The sequence below is a fragment of the Dendropsophus ebraccatus genome, chromosome 8 (genome assembly GCF_027789765.1).
Source record: "Dendropsophus ebraccatus isolate aDenEbr1 chromosome 8, aDenEbr1.pat, whole genome shotgun sequence".
Taxonomy (NCBI): domain Eukaryota; kingdom Metazoa; phylum Chordata; class Amphibia; order Anura; family Hylidae; genus Dendropsophus; species Dendropsophus ebraccatus.
Window position 1 is genome coordinate 46,520,231 of NC_091461.1, and position 16,117 is coordinate 46,536,347.

General features: G+C 39.8%; 1 protein-coding gene across 4 annotated transcripts in view; it reads right to left on the reverse strand.

Annotated features, from left to right (window-relative positions):
* Positions 1-16,117, reverse strand: part of BICC1 (BicC family RNA binding protein 1) — a 162,282-nt gene that overhangs the window by 6,334 nt on the left and 139,831 nt on the right. For 3 of the 4 annotated variants that reach the window (XM_069979075.1, XM_069979073.1, XM_069979076.1), the window contains 11 exons: positions 15,321-15,572; positions 13,379-13,510; positions 12,761-12,935; positions 11,373-11,534; positions 9,857-10,053; positions 9,008-9,146; positions 7,915-8,071; positions 7,711-7,831; positions 4,069-4,108; positions 921-1,075; positions 28-181 (listed from right to left, as the gene is read on the reverse strand). In XM_069979075.1, coding sequence (XP_069835176.1) covers positions 28-181; positions 921-1,075; positions 4,069-4,108; positions 7,711-7,831; positions 7,915-8,071; positions 9,008-9,146; positions 9,857-10,053; positions 11,373-11,534; positions 12,761-12,935; positions 13,379-13,510; positions 15,321-15,572 — 1,684 coding nt within the window. The remainder of the gene's footprint in view (positions 1-27; positions 182-920; positions 1,076-4,068; positions 4,109-7,710; positions 7,832-7,914; positions 8,072-9,007; positions 9,147-9,856; positions 10,054-11,372; positions 11,535-12,760; positions 12,936-13,378; positions 13,511-15,320; positions 15,573-16,117) is intronic. The other variant, XM_069979074.1, reaches the window with a different exon arrangement.

A 16,117-nucleotide genomic window follows, 5' to 3' on the forward strand; every position in this document is an offset into this window, starting at 1 on the left:
AACCTTTGTTTTATAATAAATGCTTACCAGATTTATTCTGCTTCCTCTTGGGACTTCCAATAGATGAGGAGTAGTCATTATGAGATGAGTCAATCCCGTTCCTGTCCCTCCAGTTATCAGAGTCGATGCCATTTCCTAGTTGTTCTCTACTGTTTGACCGTGAGAGAGACATTGAGGGCGCCTTAAACACAAAAATATTAAGTATGACGTTCACCCCTAACAAAGCAGTGACATAGCTATGATGCTATAGATTTATAGGACTAAAGGATTATAGTTAGGATTATATGAGCATTATGTGCACTGTATATAACATTGCATAACACAGCTGTACAGTATACACTGTAATTAATCATTACTTTACACCCCATGAAAAAAATAATATGTTAAAGGTTAAAGAGTACTTGTCATTAAAAATAAGTTTTGACATGTCTCAGACTTACATTGTTGGAATGATAAATACCCCCTCACCAAGGTTTAGCACAACTAATGTTATGTTTTATGAGCAGCTTAATAAATAGGCACTGGGGGAGATTTATCCAACATGGTGTAAAGTGAAACTGGCTCAGTTGCCCCTAGCAACCAATCAGATTCCACCTTTCATTTTCCAAAGAGTCTGTTTTTTCTGCTTAGCACCACACGAAGAATGTACTTGACTCTATAATATCTGATCATTGTGGATTATCTGCCAAAATAATAATAAAATATACAGAAACATTCTGGCTCTCATAGTTAATCTATAAACATATGGGAGCAGGAGAAACTTTATTACAGCTAGTATATTAGCATGACTTAGATTTTCCATACACACTATAGCAGAAACTCATGAAACGCTGACAATGTCACTGTGCAAGCCAAAATAATACAAATACAGTTTAGCAGAAAGCTGCCGCAAGAGAAAGACCCTGACATGAATGAGATACCTCGTATGTTGTACTCATGGTCGGCTTGTACGACACATGGTTAGCTCGTCTCAGTTCTTTGATGGTTTCTGCAGGCATAGATTTTGAGAAGCCTAGTCCGCTCCAGGTGTTTGTTGGTGTCCTTACTTCTGTTACAACTGGCTTCTTCAACATTGCTGAGGTGAAGAGGGAAAGACATTTAGGGGAATTTAGCAAAGTTTACACGGTTTGGTGCAACTCTCAGTTTGCACCAAAAAAAAAAAAAGCAAAAATGTGTCAACATTGCATAAACCTTTAATTTATTAGTTTTTATTCAATTTTTTTGATGGAAGTGTACATTCACTGCTGATAAATCATCGTTAAGCACAAATACTCAGCTGCCTTCAGGTCATTTACATCCCACTCAAATACTCATAATAGGATTTTCCAATGAATAAGCATGGAAAAGTGAAATCCATAGTTGTACTGCTTGAAGGGGTAGTTTATCTTTTATGCATCTACTCATACAGCTGGGAGACAAGGGAGGCACCAGCTATCTCCATGGGCAGGTGGGCCAAGCAGCCTCTACCAATGTTAATATTCAAGTATACCGCCACAGCTGAACTCTGTTTTTTGGATTGGGCATAGAGAGACACATCCCACACAGGGTGGGTGGGTTGCAGAGGTGACCATACAATGCCATGTAAGTTCTTTGCACAAGTCCATATCTAGTTAATAGGACTTAAGCATGGAATTTACTGGGTGTCATACAGCTGCCTTAGTATCCAGACCACCCAATGTGGACCTCATCTCTCCATGCCCCAATCTAAAGAAGGGAAGGAGGCTTAATCTAAATGGCATACTTAAATTGTCTATGATTTTTATTTAGATATTGCTTAGCAGTATTTAAGCATGGAGCTCTTGTTTGGTCAGCACTGTTACATTTGGTGTATTACCATACAATAAATCATTTTAGCAGTGCTAGACTGTTGCATCAATGTTTTTTAAGAAATTGTATGACACTGTTTGTTATCGCTGCATACTATATTGTGCTATCAATTTAAAGCAATATTTTATTTTTTGTACATTGCAGGACAGTACAAAATACAGATGCCACCATCAAGAGGTATCACACAAGACATCACTGAACATATTGAGAGCCCAGTAACTGGATAAAGGAGGATTGTCAAGTTTAAACATTACGTCGGACTGTACATACTGTACATTTGTATTGCTGCACCTTAAAGAGTAACTGTCATGTTTTTTTTTTATTGCAGAAATCAGTAGTATAAGCGATTTTAAGAAACTCTGTAATAGGTTTCATCAGCCAAAAAAGCCTCCTTCTGTACTCAAGAAGCAATCTCCCAGCCTCCCCCCCTGACTACTTATCTGTGCATTATCTGGCAAACACGTCTTCATTACAGAGAAGCCAGTGAAGACGGCTCTGCTCTCTCCATTGTAAGCCTATGAAGGGGGGAGGGGCTGAGGGAGATGAGGGAGCAGGAAGAGGGGACATGAAGGTCAGCTTTTTGTAGACTCTCTGGGCACCTAAAACGCTAAATTCAGGTGTCAGAAAGGTCAGTGCTTATCTATGAACTTATTGAGAGAAGATTGCAGGGTGTTGTGCTTTGCAGGACTGCTCCGTGCTCAGTCACTCCTAACAGCCCCTCCCCTCTCCATAGCCACATAATGGAGACAGAAATCCTGCTTCATCTGATGTGAGGGGGGAGGCAGGGAGATTGCTTTTTCAGTCCAGAAGGAAACTCTTTTAGTACATAAAACCTATTACAGAGTTTCTTAACCCTTTCCCGCACGAGGACGTAACTGTACGTCCTCGCTCGGGTGCGGGCGTTCAGAACAGTGCCGCGAGGCGACCCTGCTCTGAACCGCGGCTGTCCCAGGTGCCGCTTGTAGCCCGGGACCGCCGGTATTAGCGGGCACGGTCCGATCGCCGTGCCCGCTAATACAGTAATCAGATGCAGCTGTCAAACATGACAGCTGCATCCGATTACCGGCTGCAGCACTTCCCTGGTGTCTAGTGGCGGAGATCGCTCCTTCGGGACGTTGTCCCAGAGGAGCGATCTCCCTGTATGATGCCGGCCGGGGACTCGTCCAAGATGGCGCCGTCCCCAACTCGGCACTCGTTTGTATTCGGCTGCAGCAGCGGAAAGCAAACGAGTGCCAATCTCATTGATCTTTGCTGTATATCTATACAGCAAAGATCTCAATGAGAGATCAAAGTATATATACTAGAAGTCCCCTAGTATATGTGTATAAAAAAAAAAAAAAAAAGTATTTGTTATTAGTAAAAAGCCCCCTCCACTAATAAAAGTCTGAATCACCCCCCTTTTCCCAGGTTATAAATAAAAGTAAACAAATAAATAAACATGTTTGCTATCGCCCAAACTATTAATCACATTCCTGATCTCGCACGTTAAACGGCGTCAGCGCGAAAAAATCCCAAAGTGCAAAATTGCGCATTTGTGGTCGCATCAAATCCAGAAAAAATGTAATAAAAAGCGATCAAAAAGTCGTATATGCACAATCAAGGTATCGATAGGAAGTAAACATCATGGCGCAAAAAATGACACCTCACACAGCCCCAGGATAAAAGCGCAATAAGCCTGGGAATGGAGCGATTTTGAGGAACGTATATTTGTTAACAATGGTTTGAATTTTTTACAGGCCATCAGATACAATATAAGTTATACATGTTATATATCGTTTTAATCGTAACGACTTGAGGAACATATATAACAAGTCAGTTTTACCCCAGGGTGAATGGCGTAAAAACACATTCCCCCCAAATAAAAGAAATTCCTTTTTTTTTTTCAATTTCACCACACTTTGAATTTTTTTCTGGTTTCATAGTGTACTTTATGCAAAAGTTCAGCCTGTCATTGCAAAGTACAATTAGTGACGCAAAAAATAAGGGCTCATGTGGGTCTGTAGGTGTAAAAATGCAAGTGCTATGGCCTTTTATGCACAAGGAGGAAAAAACGAAAACGCAAAAACGACAATTAGCCTGGTCCCGAAGGGGTTAAAATCGCTTGTACTGTTGATATTTAATGTTTTCAGAAAAATGACCCTGAAATGACAGTTACGCTTTAAGTGTAACATGAGAATGCGCCCAAACTGTATAGAAACTTAACCAAATGAAAAAAATAAAAAACTACTTCACGGAACATACCTTTTGTCGCCAACAGCTTCTTTTGTTCATAGTCATAGGCCTGCAGACAGAATTACAAAAAGGGACAAGTTTTAAACCCTTCCCCTGTAGTCACATTAGCATACATAAAAAAAAAAAACATGTTTTTTTTTAATTCAACACAAAAGACAAGTACAAATAGGGCTATGCGTAATAAGATTTATTTACTGCTGTTAGTTAACAATCACTAATATTCAGCAGAGGTGATGAGTATCCAAAAATAGAAATATATACAATAATATGCAAAGAGTTGTCCAGGTTAAACCAGTGTGTTTGTCCTGTACGTTTCTAGATATGGTAGCTATAGTCACTACGATCCATGTAGCGTTCAGTCAACTTGACCCCTGTCGGTCATGAAAGTCTCCAACAGCTAATGAGGAGTTGTGACCCCTGTCGGTTACTGCAGCCTCAAGCGGCTAAAATCATATGCAAACACCTGTACTCTTATATAGAGTTATGACCCCTGTCGGTCAGTACAGCCTCACACGGCTTCAAATCATATGCAAAAACACCTGTACTCAACGCGTTTCCGTCAATTGTAACATAGACATCATCAGGAGTATTAGGTGAAATATATGCAACAGTAATCCTTATGCAAAGTGTAGTTATTTTGATGGACACAATGGTCCCAGCGGCGGTACTCACTATCCCTTGAGGGTAGGACAAGGAACATATGGAAGCGGTTTAGCAGTGGCCAATACCGATCTAAGTCCCTCAATTGTCCCCCGTATATTGAGTCTAGTAGCAGTCTGAGAATCCGGTGGTGTGCCGGTTTTGTCCAACGGTGGGGAGACGTGTGCGCTCCGTTCTCCTGCAGTGGCAGATAGATCTATCTAGCCGTGTGAGGCTGTACTGACCGACAGGGGTCATAACTCTATATAAGAGTACAGGTGTTTGCATATGATTTTAGCCGCTTGAGGCTGCAGTAACCGACAGGGGTCACAACTCCTCATTAGCTGTTGGAGACTTTTATGACCGACAGGGGTCAAGTTGACTGAACGCTACACGGATCGTAGTGACTATAGCTACCATATCTAGAAACGTACAGGACAAACAGACACTGGTTTAACCTGGACAACTCTTTGCATATTATTGTATATATTTCTATTTTTGGATACTCATCACCTCTGCTGAATATTAGTGATTGTTAACTAGCAGCAGTAAATAAATCTTATTACGCATAGCCCTATTTGTACTTGTCTTTTGTGTTATATTACGTTGCGAGGGCCTGGCTATCTATATGGTGTTATGTATATACACTGGTACCTTCGTTTTTTTTAATTCCCCTGTCCCCCATTAGCTAGCTCTCCCTTCTGGCTCACATAGTGTGAGGGCGTGATTCATACAAGAGAGCCATCCTTAGTGATGTCTGTAAGCCCTGACAGGCAAATGGCTTTGTCAAATATTAAGGCCTAATAATTCCTATATGTTTCAGTATGGATGAGGTGCTGTTCTTATACTCCAAATACAAATTATGGAGGTTACAAACCAGCATACCATTTCCATACAGACTGCACACAGAATGTGCTTCATAATTCACTGTAGAATCAATATATTGAATTATTGCAGAATACTACCGGAAACATAAGTCTCTTCAAAGCAGCATTAAAATTAGCTTTTGTACACTAAAAGTCAAGATTTGCTACCATTCAACTTCATTATACACAGAATAAAAGCTACAGGAAAATGTCCTTCTTTGCAGACTTCTATTATCAGCCAAGGCTACTCGGGTTATATTAGTACAATAGTTCTTCTTGAAATATGTTGTGCCTTCTAAGCTCTTCTGCAGTTGACCATTATTGATATTGATTGGTGCTCATCTCATGTATTTAACTATTGTAATAAAAGTTGTAATTCTAAAGTAATAAGTAACACACACACATCTATTCCTGCTGTGATATGTTGTGATATGCTGTCAGGGAATGAGTTTTATTTTTTTTGGAGAGTCACAGGTTGGGGAACACTAATGGTTTGGTTTGGAGTTGTCCTGGTTCTAAGACACCTCCTTTCCTTCTACAAGTAAGAGCAGTGAACCACTGCTCTTAGGATAAGAGATTTTTAATGATTAATAATAAACCATCACAGATGAGATTGTTTATCATGAAATCTTTCACCATATTACATAAAACAATTATCGTTCTGTGTAATATGTTGGACAATTTTAGGTGAATGATATAATGATTATTTAGTTACAAACATTGCTACGATAGTTTACGCCATGATCTCCAAACTGCGGCCCTCCAGCTGTTGCAAAACCACAATTCCCATCATGCATAGACAGCTAAAGCTTTGGATTTGGCTGTCCAGGCATGATGGGAAATGGGCCGCAGTTAGGAGACCCATGGTTTACTCCATCTGATCCCAGCAAATGAAGGAATGATGTGGATTTACACTGAACAGCTGAGTGGGAGAGAAGGAAGCCGGGAGCCCGTGCAGCAAGCAAAAGCAAGGACTGGTAATGTATGCGCCGGCAGCGTGTGAGTTGAGGGGACGCGTGATTTACATACTCGCAGCAGTCTGGAAGATCCACTGCAAGTATGTATTCACATGGGAACTGACAGGACCTTGGATCGTAACGGATCTCGCTGCAAAACACTTGTTGCAATCTGTTGTGTGTGAAGTTGCACTTAAAGGGTAACTATCAGCAGGTTAGACAAATTTAACCTGCTGATAGCCCCCTCTAGCGGACGGTATGCTGAGGAGGAAGGTATGTTTGTTACCTTTCACCTCTGAGCCGGTTCCGCACTGTTAGTCAGGATAATCTTTGCTCTGGACCATCGCCGCATCAGCCAGCTTGCCCCCTCCAATGATTACCATTAGAAGGAGCAGGCCGATGAAGTGGCATTGCTCCTTACAGTACAACGGAGTATTACTCCAAGTATTACTCGGACTAACAGCACGAGACCAGCGCCGAGGAGGAAGGTAACACACATACTTTCCTGCTCAGTATACGGGCACTATCAGCAGGTTAGATTTGTCTAACCTGCAGATAGTTCCCCTTTAAGGCAAGGTGACACATGGTACCTTTTATAGACCCATCTGTACTTCCATAAAGTAATAAATGTAATTCTTTGGTGCAAAGTGTTAAGGAGGTCCTCCGAGGCTACTAAAAGCTGCAACACCTCTACCTCCTATCTCTATCTCTGCCTGATTGACAGTCCTCTAGAAACTGAGCCCTGCGTCCAAATATCCTTATTGCGCTGTATGCAGGTGTGAGCTTTAGAAGTTCGGGTCAGTTTAGAGCTGACTCTCAATCAGGCAAGAATAGGGATAAGAGGGAGCAAGGAGGCATTTCAGAGGCTTGAGAACACCTCTGGCACTTTATACCCAGGAATGCAAGTATTGTTCTAGGTTAGAGAAACAGACAATCATCTGAAAGGTACCATGGATTTCCTTGCCCTTATAGCTACCTAATATCTGGAAAATACATGATTCACAGATGACAGATTCCCTTCCCCAATGAAGATGCACAGCATTTACCTGTCCCTGCATGGGTTAATGTTCCGCATTAACCTTGTGCTTGTTCTGATGACTCTCCACCACAGTGTTCGCATACATGTGCTCAGGTTACACTGCAATGGTTACCTGCATGTTAGTGTATGATTATTGTGAAGACAGTCATACCCTTTCTGAGTTCTGTTGTGCGGCTCGTTCAGCTGCTCGTTCACTTCCCGGGGCCTTCTTGTCAGTGACAGGACCTTCAGGAGAGCTCATTTCTGAATCAGAGAGTAATCGCTCTGTACTACTATAACAGAAGGAAAAATATTTCTGCAAACAAGATTCATGTGTTCAATGAAGGACTATGAGACATCCTAAGTAAGAACTTACTGTAAGTGAGAGTTCTTTGTGCCTTGTAACAATTCTACTGTCTGCCTCTTTGTACAGGGTACTTTAGCAGAGTTCAGCATTTGTTTGAGATCATTTGTATTTGCTGAATGTGAAGGACTTCTTGGCATTCCTACTTCTACAAAGGCATCATTACATCCTGGAGAGCAATAAAAAAAAATGATTGATTGATTGATTGAATGAATAAATGCTTATAAAAACACAATTACATAATATAAAGTATATGTATTCTATATAAATGTATTAGTGATGCCATAAACCAATAGGAGACACATAAGGACTATCCCTGGAAAATTTAACCTTTATTAGACACGCATTAATAAACACTAAATAAAATATAAGACATGTGAAAACAGGAACACACCCCCTAAGGGCCCTATTACACCAACAGATTATCTGACAGATTTTTTTTTTAAGATAATGCCAGGAACAGACTATAAAGAGGAGGAAAGACTGAGATTTCTCCTCTTTCCAAATTAATTCCTGGTTTGGCTTAAACAAATCAGTCAGATAATCTGTTGGTGTAACAGGGCCCTAAGGGTCCACAAGTAATAAGAAATAAGTGACAGATGCCAGACTCAATATTAAGTGCCAACTGGAAGATACCAGAAAGCAACAAGGCAAATACAAATGACAATGGTCACCCACCCTCAAAGACTACTCCCAGAACAAAAAAAATAAAAAAAAATTAAAGAGTCCCAATGTGTTTCCCTCTAACACTACCCCCTCTGTCACAAACTGAAAAGCTTTTGCCTAGCTAGCTAACCACCCTGCTCTGTACTGACAAGGGACAAAAGTCCCCAAACAGCTGCTACAGCTAGGTAACTTTCCCTTTTGGAAGAGACTCTGGCTCTGTATATAATCAATCATGTTTTAAAGGGATTATCCAGCGCTACAAAAACATGGCCACTTTCCCCCCTCTCTTGTCTCCAGATTGGGTGTAAATGGAGCTTAATTGCAAACTGCACCTGAACTGGAGACAACAGTAGGGGGAAAAGTTGCCATGTTTTTGTAGCCCTAGATAACCCCTTTAAGGCCCTTTATGGTTTGAACATTTATGGGACTATGGTCCCACCTTCTGAATCCGACTTTGGGCTTGTTTGGTCAGGAGAGCTGCGACTGTTGGACTGTCTGGATGATTCAGGTAGGTGTGAGTTCATCACTTTGTCTCCTAGAGATGATGCAGATATTGTGCCATATTTCATGTTTGTGGACTGCAACAATGAAGATTATATTAGGACATTAAAAAGGTACAATGCACAAGAATAGTACAAACACTGAAGGCATATAAATCTGCTATACTAAAATCATCAGTGGCAGGTGCTAACTTAAACTTCGCATTCTATAAGCCAGCGATGGTGAACTTTGGCACTCCAGCTATAGCAAAACTACAACTCCCATCATACCCAGGCAGACAAAGCCATCTCTGGTTGTCCAGGCAAGATATAAATTGTAGTTTTTAAACAGCTGGAGTGTCAAAGTTCACCATCACTGCTATAAGCAAAGGCAAGAGGAGGAAATAGGGTAAGCCACAGTGAAAACTACTCTATGAGCAGCTTACTCCTCTTGCTGTGGGAGAGATCCCCCCCCCCCCACTATAATGTCCATATGCTCTAATACGGTATAAGGAAATAAGTTGCATTCATGAAATAACACCTGGTATGAAAGCTTTAGATCAATTTTCTTCAGGAATAATTTATATTTATGTGCACAGTTATAATGTGTTCCGATTGACTACAATAATATAATGTGAAGATGTAAAACAGCATAAGCGGCTCGAGCCTACTGTATGTTAAGACAGGAGATAGACAGATGCAGCAATGGCGTTCAACTGCAGTTTTGTATCATGGCGGCACGCTAACTAGATATAACTAGTGTGTTTTTTTGTTTTATTAAAAAACTATCCTATATAGCGTATACCTACTTTCACATGACCATTTAATGCAGATGCTACTTTCTTGCAATCTGAATGCATTCCATTCATATGGACGTCAACCGGGGTCAGTCCAGGTGGTGGAGATGGCGTATTTTGACCATAGTTGGGAACCCCAGATAGAAGAAAGCTAGTCAACGTGGCTTGTGCAGCAGATGGCACCATCATATGTGGTATAGCAGAAAACCCTGAACAGAAAGAGAAAATTGGTTCATTTCCACATACTGCAGCTGATGGAATTTTATAACAATACCAACAACACGCAGTTGTCATATGCATTTGTATGCACTAGTTCTATAGGGTGAAGCTGCAATATCAGACATAGTTATAGAAAAAAGTGGCTCTTTATGTAAAATAAAAATGTCATACCCTCTTTCCCCCTCTAAATTTAATAGTGCACCGGCTTATGTAACCTTACGATTTAAAAATGGGGGCGTCAAACAGTAACCAAAAATGTTATCTTATTAAAGGGAGCCCATTTTGTCTCATACCGTTGTTTCTTGTTTTAATAGTAACCTAGAATCCAAGCTTTTTTTGGCAAGTCAAAGTCATTTTCCATTCTAAAGACAATGTTGGTCAGAAAAACATTATTTCCCAGGATGGATTAGAACTGCAACCGATAATTATGTCTAATGCCACAAAGACAAATCCTAATGGAAAGTGTATAACTTGGGGAATTTGTCAGAAGAGAAAACAGGTCAAAACATTCTACGTGGATTAATCTGCAATTTATTTTGGTTAGGATTTGTGGGTTAAGTAAAGAGAACTTAAAAAGAAAGCTTTTTCTTTGCCCGATATAATTTTACAATTTTGTTGGCAATAACCTTTTTCTACAGGTTTTCGATTTCAAGGAGTCAGTAAAAGTGTAAAATAGACATTTAGGGGAGACTTATCAAAGGGTGTAAAATATAGACTGGTGTCAACTTCCCACAGCAACCAATCACAGCTCAGCTTTCAGCTCTGTAAAAAAAAAAAAAAAAGCTGAGCTGTGATTGGTTGCTGTGGGCAGTTTACACAAGTGTATATTGTGCATCCTTTGATTTTATTACAACTGTAATATTGTTCTCAGGGATTATATAGGTGCTTTCCAATACTGATCTAGCAACTGGTATTGGGTATTTTATAAAATACCCCCTTTCCCCCACACTAATTCCTGCCCCGAGTTTTCCCTTGGTGGAGGAGAAAATGGGACGTGGTTTTCAGATCAAATTTAACATTTTTGCAAAAGATTGTGCAAGGATGTTATATCTGTTACATTTAGCAGTGTTAACCGTTCTAGGGTTTGGTATGCCAATTATTTTCTGTGTTTTTACTAGTATAACCTGTAGGTGTCACTGTTGTAAGACATTTAGCCTGTGAACACACTGCTCAATAAAGAGCCAAGAATACTACTCAACTGTTCATCAATCACATTTATCTAATTGAACAATTAGCGATCTAACAAAAGTACACGTAATATTTTTGTCAAACATTTTTTATGAAACTTCTAAACTTGATAGTAAGTCACCTGCAGCGTTGGTGGTGTTAGCTAGTGAAGTTGCCCACAGCGTTGGACTTGGTGCAGCAGAACTGGGGCTGTGCAGGGGGCTGACAGAACTGTTTAAGGCATTCAGAAGAGTATTTTGGGCTGTGGAGGAATTAATCGATAGAGCATTGGGGCCTAGGAGACCTATAGAAGTAGTGGGAAAAAAATGCATTGTGTTAAGAACATTACAATTGCTTTGTGTATTAAGAAATCTCAGCGTTATATGGAAATATTTAATCATTAATTAATTTGATATTAAATAGGTTCTCCGGGACTCTATAAAGTTTATTAAATAAAGCACAGAATGTTTTCCCATTCTCCCAAGAAGGCGAACATGCTATTAGTCAGTCCAATAAGTTTTTAACATTGTGAATATTAAAAGGCCTCTAAACACAGTTAAAAAGATTGTAAATGTAAAGTTTATAGTAAAAGCTAATATAATGCACCCATATCCATTTAAACAGTTCTGGTTGTTCTTAGAACTGGAAAAACATGAGGTTAAGTAGTTATTATGAGTGCAGAAAGGTTTCTGGGCCCAATGAAGACCATTACAGCCTCTCCCAGCAATTTACACACAACTAAATTCAATATAGAGGTTTCTATAACGCACCTGAGGATGACCATGCATATTGATGTATCAATAATCTAATGTGTACAGGGCCTAGAAACTTTGATAGCATTGGGTAGGGTCAAGGTAACTGTTATTGGGTATAGACTGTGACTAGGGTTATGTTATGTTTTTGTCCTGTCTGCAAGGTCAAAGGGGTGGAGTGGGACAATATTGGGGTTGGCACTGAACAAAAATATTTTTTAGGGTAGCTTTACACACACCATATCGCAGCGTATTTTCTGCTGCAGATGCACAACAGATTTGATCTAAATAACTGAACACAGTATCAAATCTGCACCATCAAATCTGCTGTTAATCCGCAGCAGAGAATCCGCTGCGACACGGTGTGTGTGAAGGCCCCTAAGAAATTATGTATTTAAAGTAACAAATAGGAATGATAAATGTTTTATGCTTTGGACCTTTCACCAATTTTAAAATCAGTCTTTGGATTTGTTCCATTGTTTTTAATCTTTTTTTTGTAGGTGAGGTCTCCAGAACTGGACATAGTATTCCAGATGTGGTCTCACTAGAGCTCTGTAGAACAGGATCACAAACTCCCTCCTCCTGTTATACCTCTAGCTATACAGCCCAGCATTCCATTAGCTTTCTCTACTTCCTGGTTGTCCTGCTGACCCAAGTTACCAGAGGTCACAACCGCTAAACCTTTCTGAAGTCTTTATTAAAAATAATTAAATCATAAAAACATAAAAATTTGAGTTGTGTTGTATAAACACGCAACAAAATGACAACTTTCACTCACCTAATCCAGTTAGTCCCAAACCAGCTGTAAGAATATCAAGTCCATGGTAAGGCATTGGACAAGATAACGTAGACTGGCTTGTAATGGCCACTCCACTGCTGTCAAGTCCAAGAAGGCACTTTCTGGCTTCGTACATATTTAAGGCATTTCGTTCCACACTTTTTACAATTACTGACTGAAAAAGAAAAATTTTAAAACACAGTAATTAAATTCACAATTATTAGTTGTACATTTCTGTCCATGACCATCTTCTCATCATACAAGCAAGAACCTACATAAAGAGCATGTGCTAATAGAGCACTAAAAAAACAAAAAAAAACAAAACACATTTCTTCAACCCTAATAAGATCCTGCAAATTACTAGTACTAGTTCAGAGTACCAGAGACATAAAATTTCAAGACTAGAAATTACAGCCAACCATCCATTTGATGCATCCCAGAATCTGACTTCTGTAGAAGATGATAGCTAAGAATATACTCAGTATTTACAGATAACAGTACTCCGATACACTGAGGAAATAGCAGAAATCCAATAAGGGTAATGGAGGTGGATGCTGAAAACGCTTAACAAACATGTGAAAAATTCCTAAAAAATATGATTTTAGTAGATAAACTTACTTTACTTGGCTGCTTGGGCTTTGGTTTTATGCTGATGAATACATCTAACTGCTCCATGAGCTGTGTGATATACTGTGGTTCTACCTCAATCTCCTCTTTCATGTCAAACATCAAAACTAGTGGGAGACAACCCTGTAAGATAGACAGTAAAGCAACAAGTGATAAATATATTTATATAATCTATATCTACAGTATGTATACACATGTATTTAATATCTATACATTCATATCTGATGTTGTGGTCTGGTCTACAGAACTGTTGTGCAACAGTTAGATCGGTCCTGTTAGCTTTTATGGTGTGCCGATGAGAGTTTATTCTTGTCCTCAAGTCTTTGCCCTGTTTCACCTACATATAGACCCCCAGAAGAACATTTGGTACATACAATCAAGTAGACTATACTTTGAGTGGTGCAGGTAAATGTGGAAGATACTGCAGTTCCAATTCACGTTTGGGATCTTTATCCTCTCTGTAGTCATGACATTTTGTCATCATCTTTTTTTAATTGGCCAATAAAAAGGTGTCAACTACTGAGGACTCTTTTTTTAACTTTTATCCACTGGCTAACACTGTACACAAAATCTTTTTCTTTTAAGACATAAAAGGCATCTTTACCTAGCCATGGCCCCTAACAACCCCTGTTCATCTCCTCCTGGTCCTCCTGGTATTCCTCTCTTTATGCTTTAAAGCGACTCTGTACCCACAATCTGATCCCCCAAACAACTTTGGATTGCTGCTTTTAATCCAAGATCTGTCCTGTGGTTCGTTCGGCAGGTGATGCAGTTATTGTCCTAAAAGAATACTTTTAAATTTGAAGCCTGTGCCAAACGGGAGTATCTGTGGCCTAACTTTGCCCCACCCCTCCGTTCCTCCTCCCCACCCTCTTCAGCATTGGGAATGCCACTGAAACATTTTCTCCATGTTGAACATTGCACAGGTCCTGCAACAGGCTGCCACAGGTTGGGAATAGTAGGCAATCTGCCTGGAGCATTTCTAATGATGAAGAGTGGGGAAGGAGGGAAAGAGAGGTTGAGCAAAGTTAGGGCACAGATACTACCATTTGGCATGGGGCTTCAAGTTTAAAAGGATTTTTTTAGGACAATAACTGCATCACCTGCTGAACAGAATGCAGAACAGATCTTAAGATTAAAAGCAGCTATCCAAAGGTACAAGTGGTTTGGGGGGGGGGGGTCAGATTGTGGGTACAGAGTCACTTTTAAAGAGGAGCATGCAGTCTGTCACTGACTGCTGCTGTATCCCATCTCGACTAGTGATTGGCTAAGGTGCTCAGAACACTCATCTCAAAGAAGAGGAGAGAAGAGTGGAGGGGGGGGGGCAGAAGAAGAAGAATAGTAGCTGCAAGAGAATATCAAGGGACCAGGGAGGGTAAATAAAAAAAAAAAAAGGTATGTTACTAAAATATATGTATATTTTAATATATGTGTAAGTATATAATTAAGAACATATTAAAAGGGACTTTCTTATACAACATGAGATCAGTGGGCAGCATGGTGGCTCAGTGCTCAGCACTGTAGCCTTGCAGTGCTCAGGTCCTGGGTTTTAGGGCAACATCTGTAAAAAGGTTGTATGTATTCTCTCTGTTTGCCTGAATTTCCTCCAGGTACTCCGGTTTCCTCTCACACCCAACACATACAGATACGTAAATTTAGATTGTGAGCCCAAACGGGCACAGGGGCCAAAGCTGACAAAACAATGTAAAGTGCTGTGGAATCAGTTGGCGCTACACAAATAAAGGAATTAATATATATAAATAATTAAATCAATTAAGACAATTCAAAGTTAACTGTGCAAGAGAAGAAAATAAACAGACCACTGTACAATAGGCAGGTGAAACAGATGACACTTCTGACTGGGCTCTGGCATTACAACAAACCTGAGTGTATAAGTAGTGTTGGCCAATGTTAGCTCAGTAGTGATACCTACCATGAGATATTGTCTGGCCAAGCAGACCGACTCAATGGTTCCTTGGAGGTAGACTGTAGACTTCTTCAGAGGGTTATTGGGATCTGGAAAGTGGATCTGAGCACCAGTTCGTTGCATGATGTGTTTGATGTTGCCACCGTTTCGGCCCATCATAAAGAGGTGATGTTGAGCTGCTATATCCAACTGTGTACTGACAGGTATGGCGTTGGCAAGACTACCAGCAAGATGTTCCAGCAATAGTGCCGTGCCTTCCTATCAAAGACAATATTAAAGAGACAGTTAAAACTACTGCATCATGTAATCTTGACTGCTTATAACCAACTATATTATCAGAATATCAAAAGCACCTTGACCACATTCACTAAAGCAAACTATTCTCTAAAATTTGGAGTGTGTTATTCCTCTTAAGCACAAATATACTCAGACTGATATTAATATGTAAAACTTACTAAATAATCCCAGGGAAAATATTTGTATGGCTGTATTTACACATAAAGGAATGTGGAAGATCATTTACATTTTGCAGCTTTAACCAATAAGACGCATTGTGTAAACACCAACGCCGAGTTCTAAAATCAAAGCTAGAATTCCATACAACACAAATGGATTTCTATGTATTTGTAAAAATGAGAGCTCTAACATCTGTTACTTCTTAAGATAATTACATAGCTTGAGACCAGGTTGAATCCCTCTGCAAACTATACAGTTTACATAGTATCTATGCTTTTACATAGTCCAAAGAACATAACTGCTACATGCATTTATTGGATGGGAAGGTATTAAAACGATGGTATTAC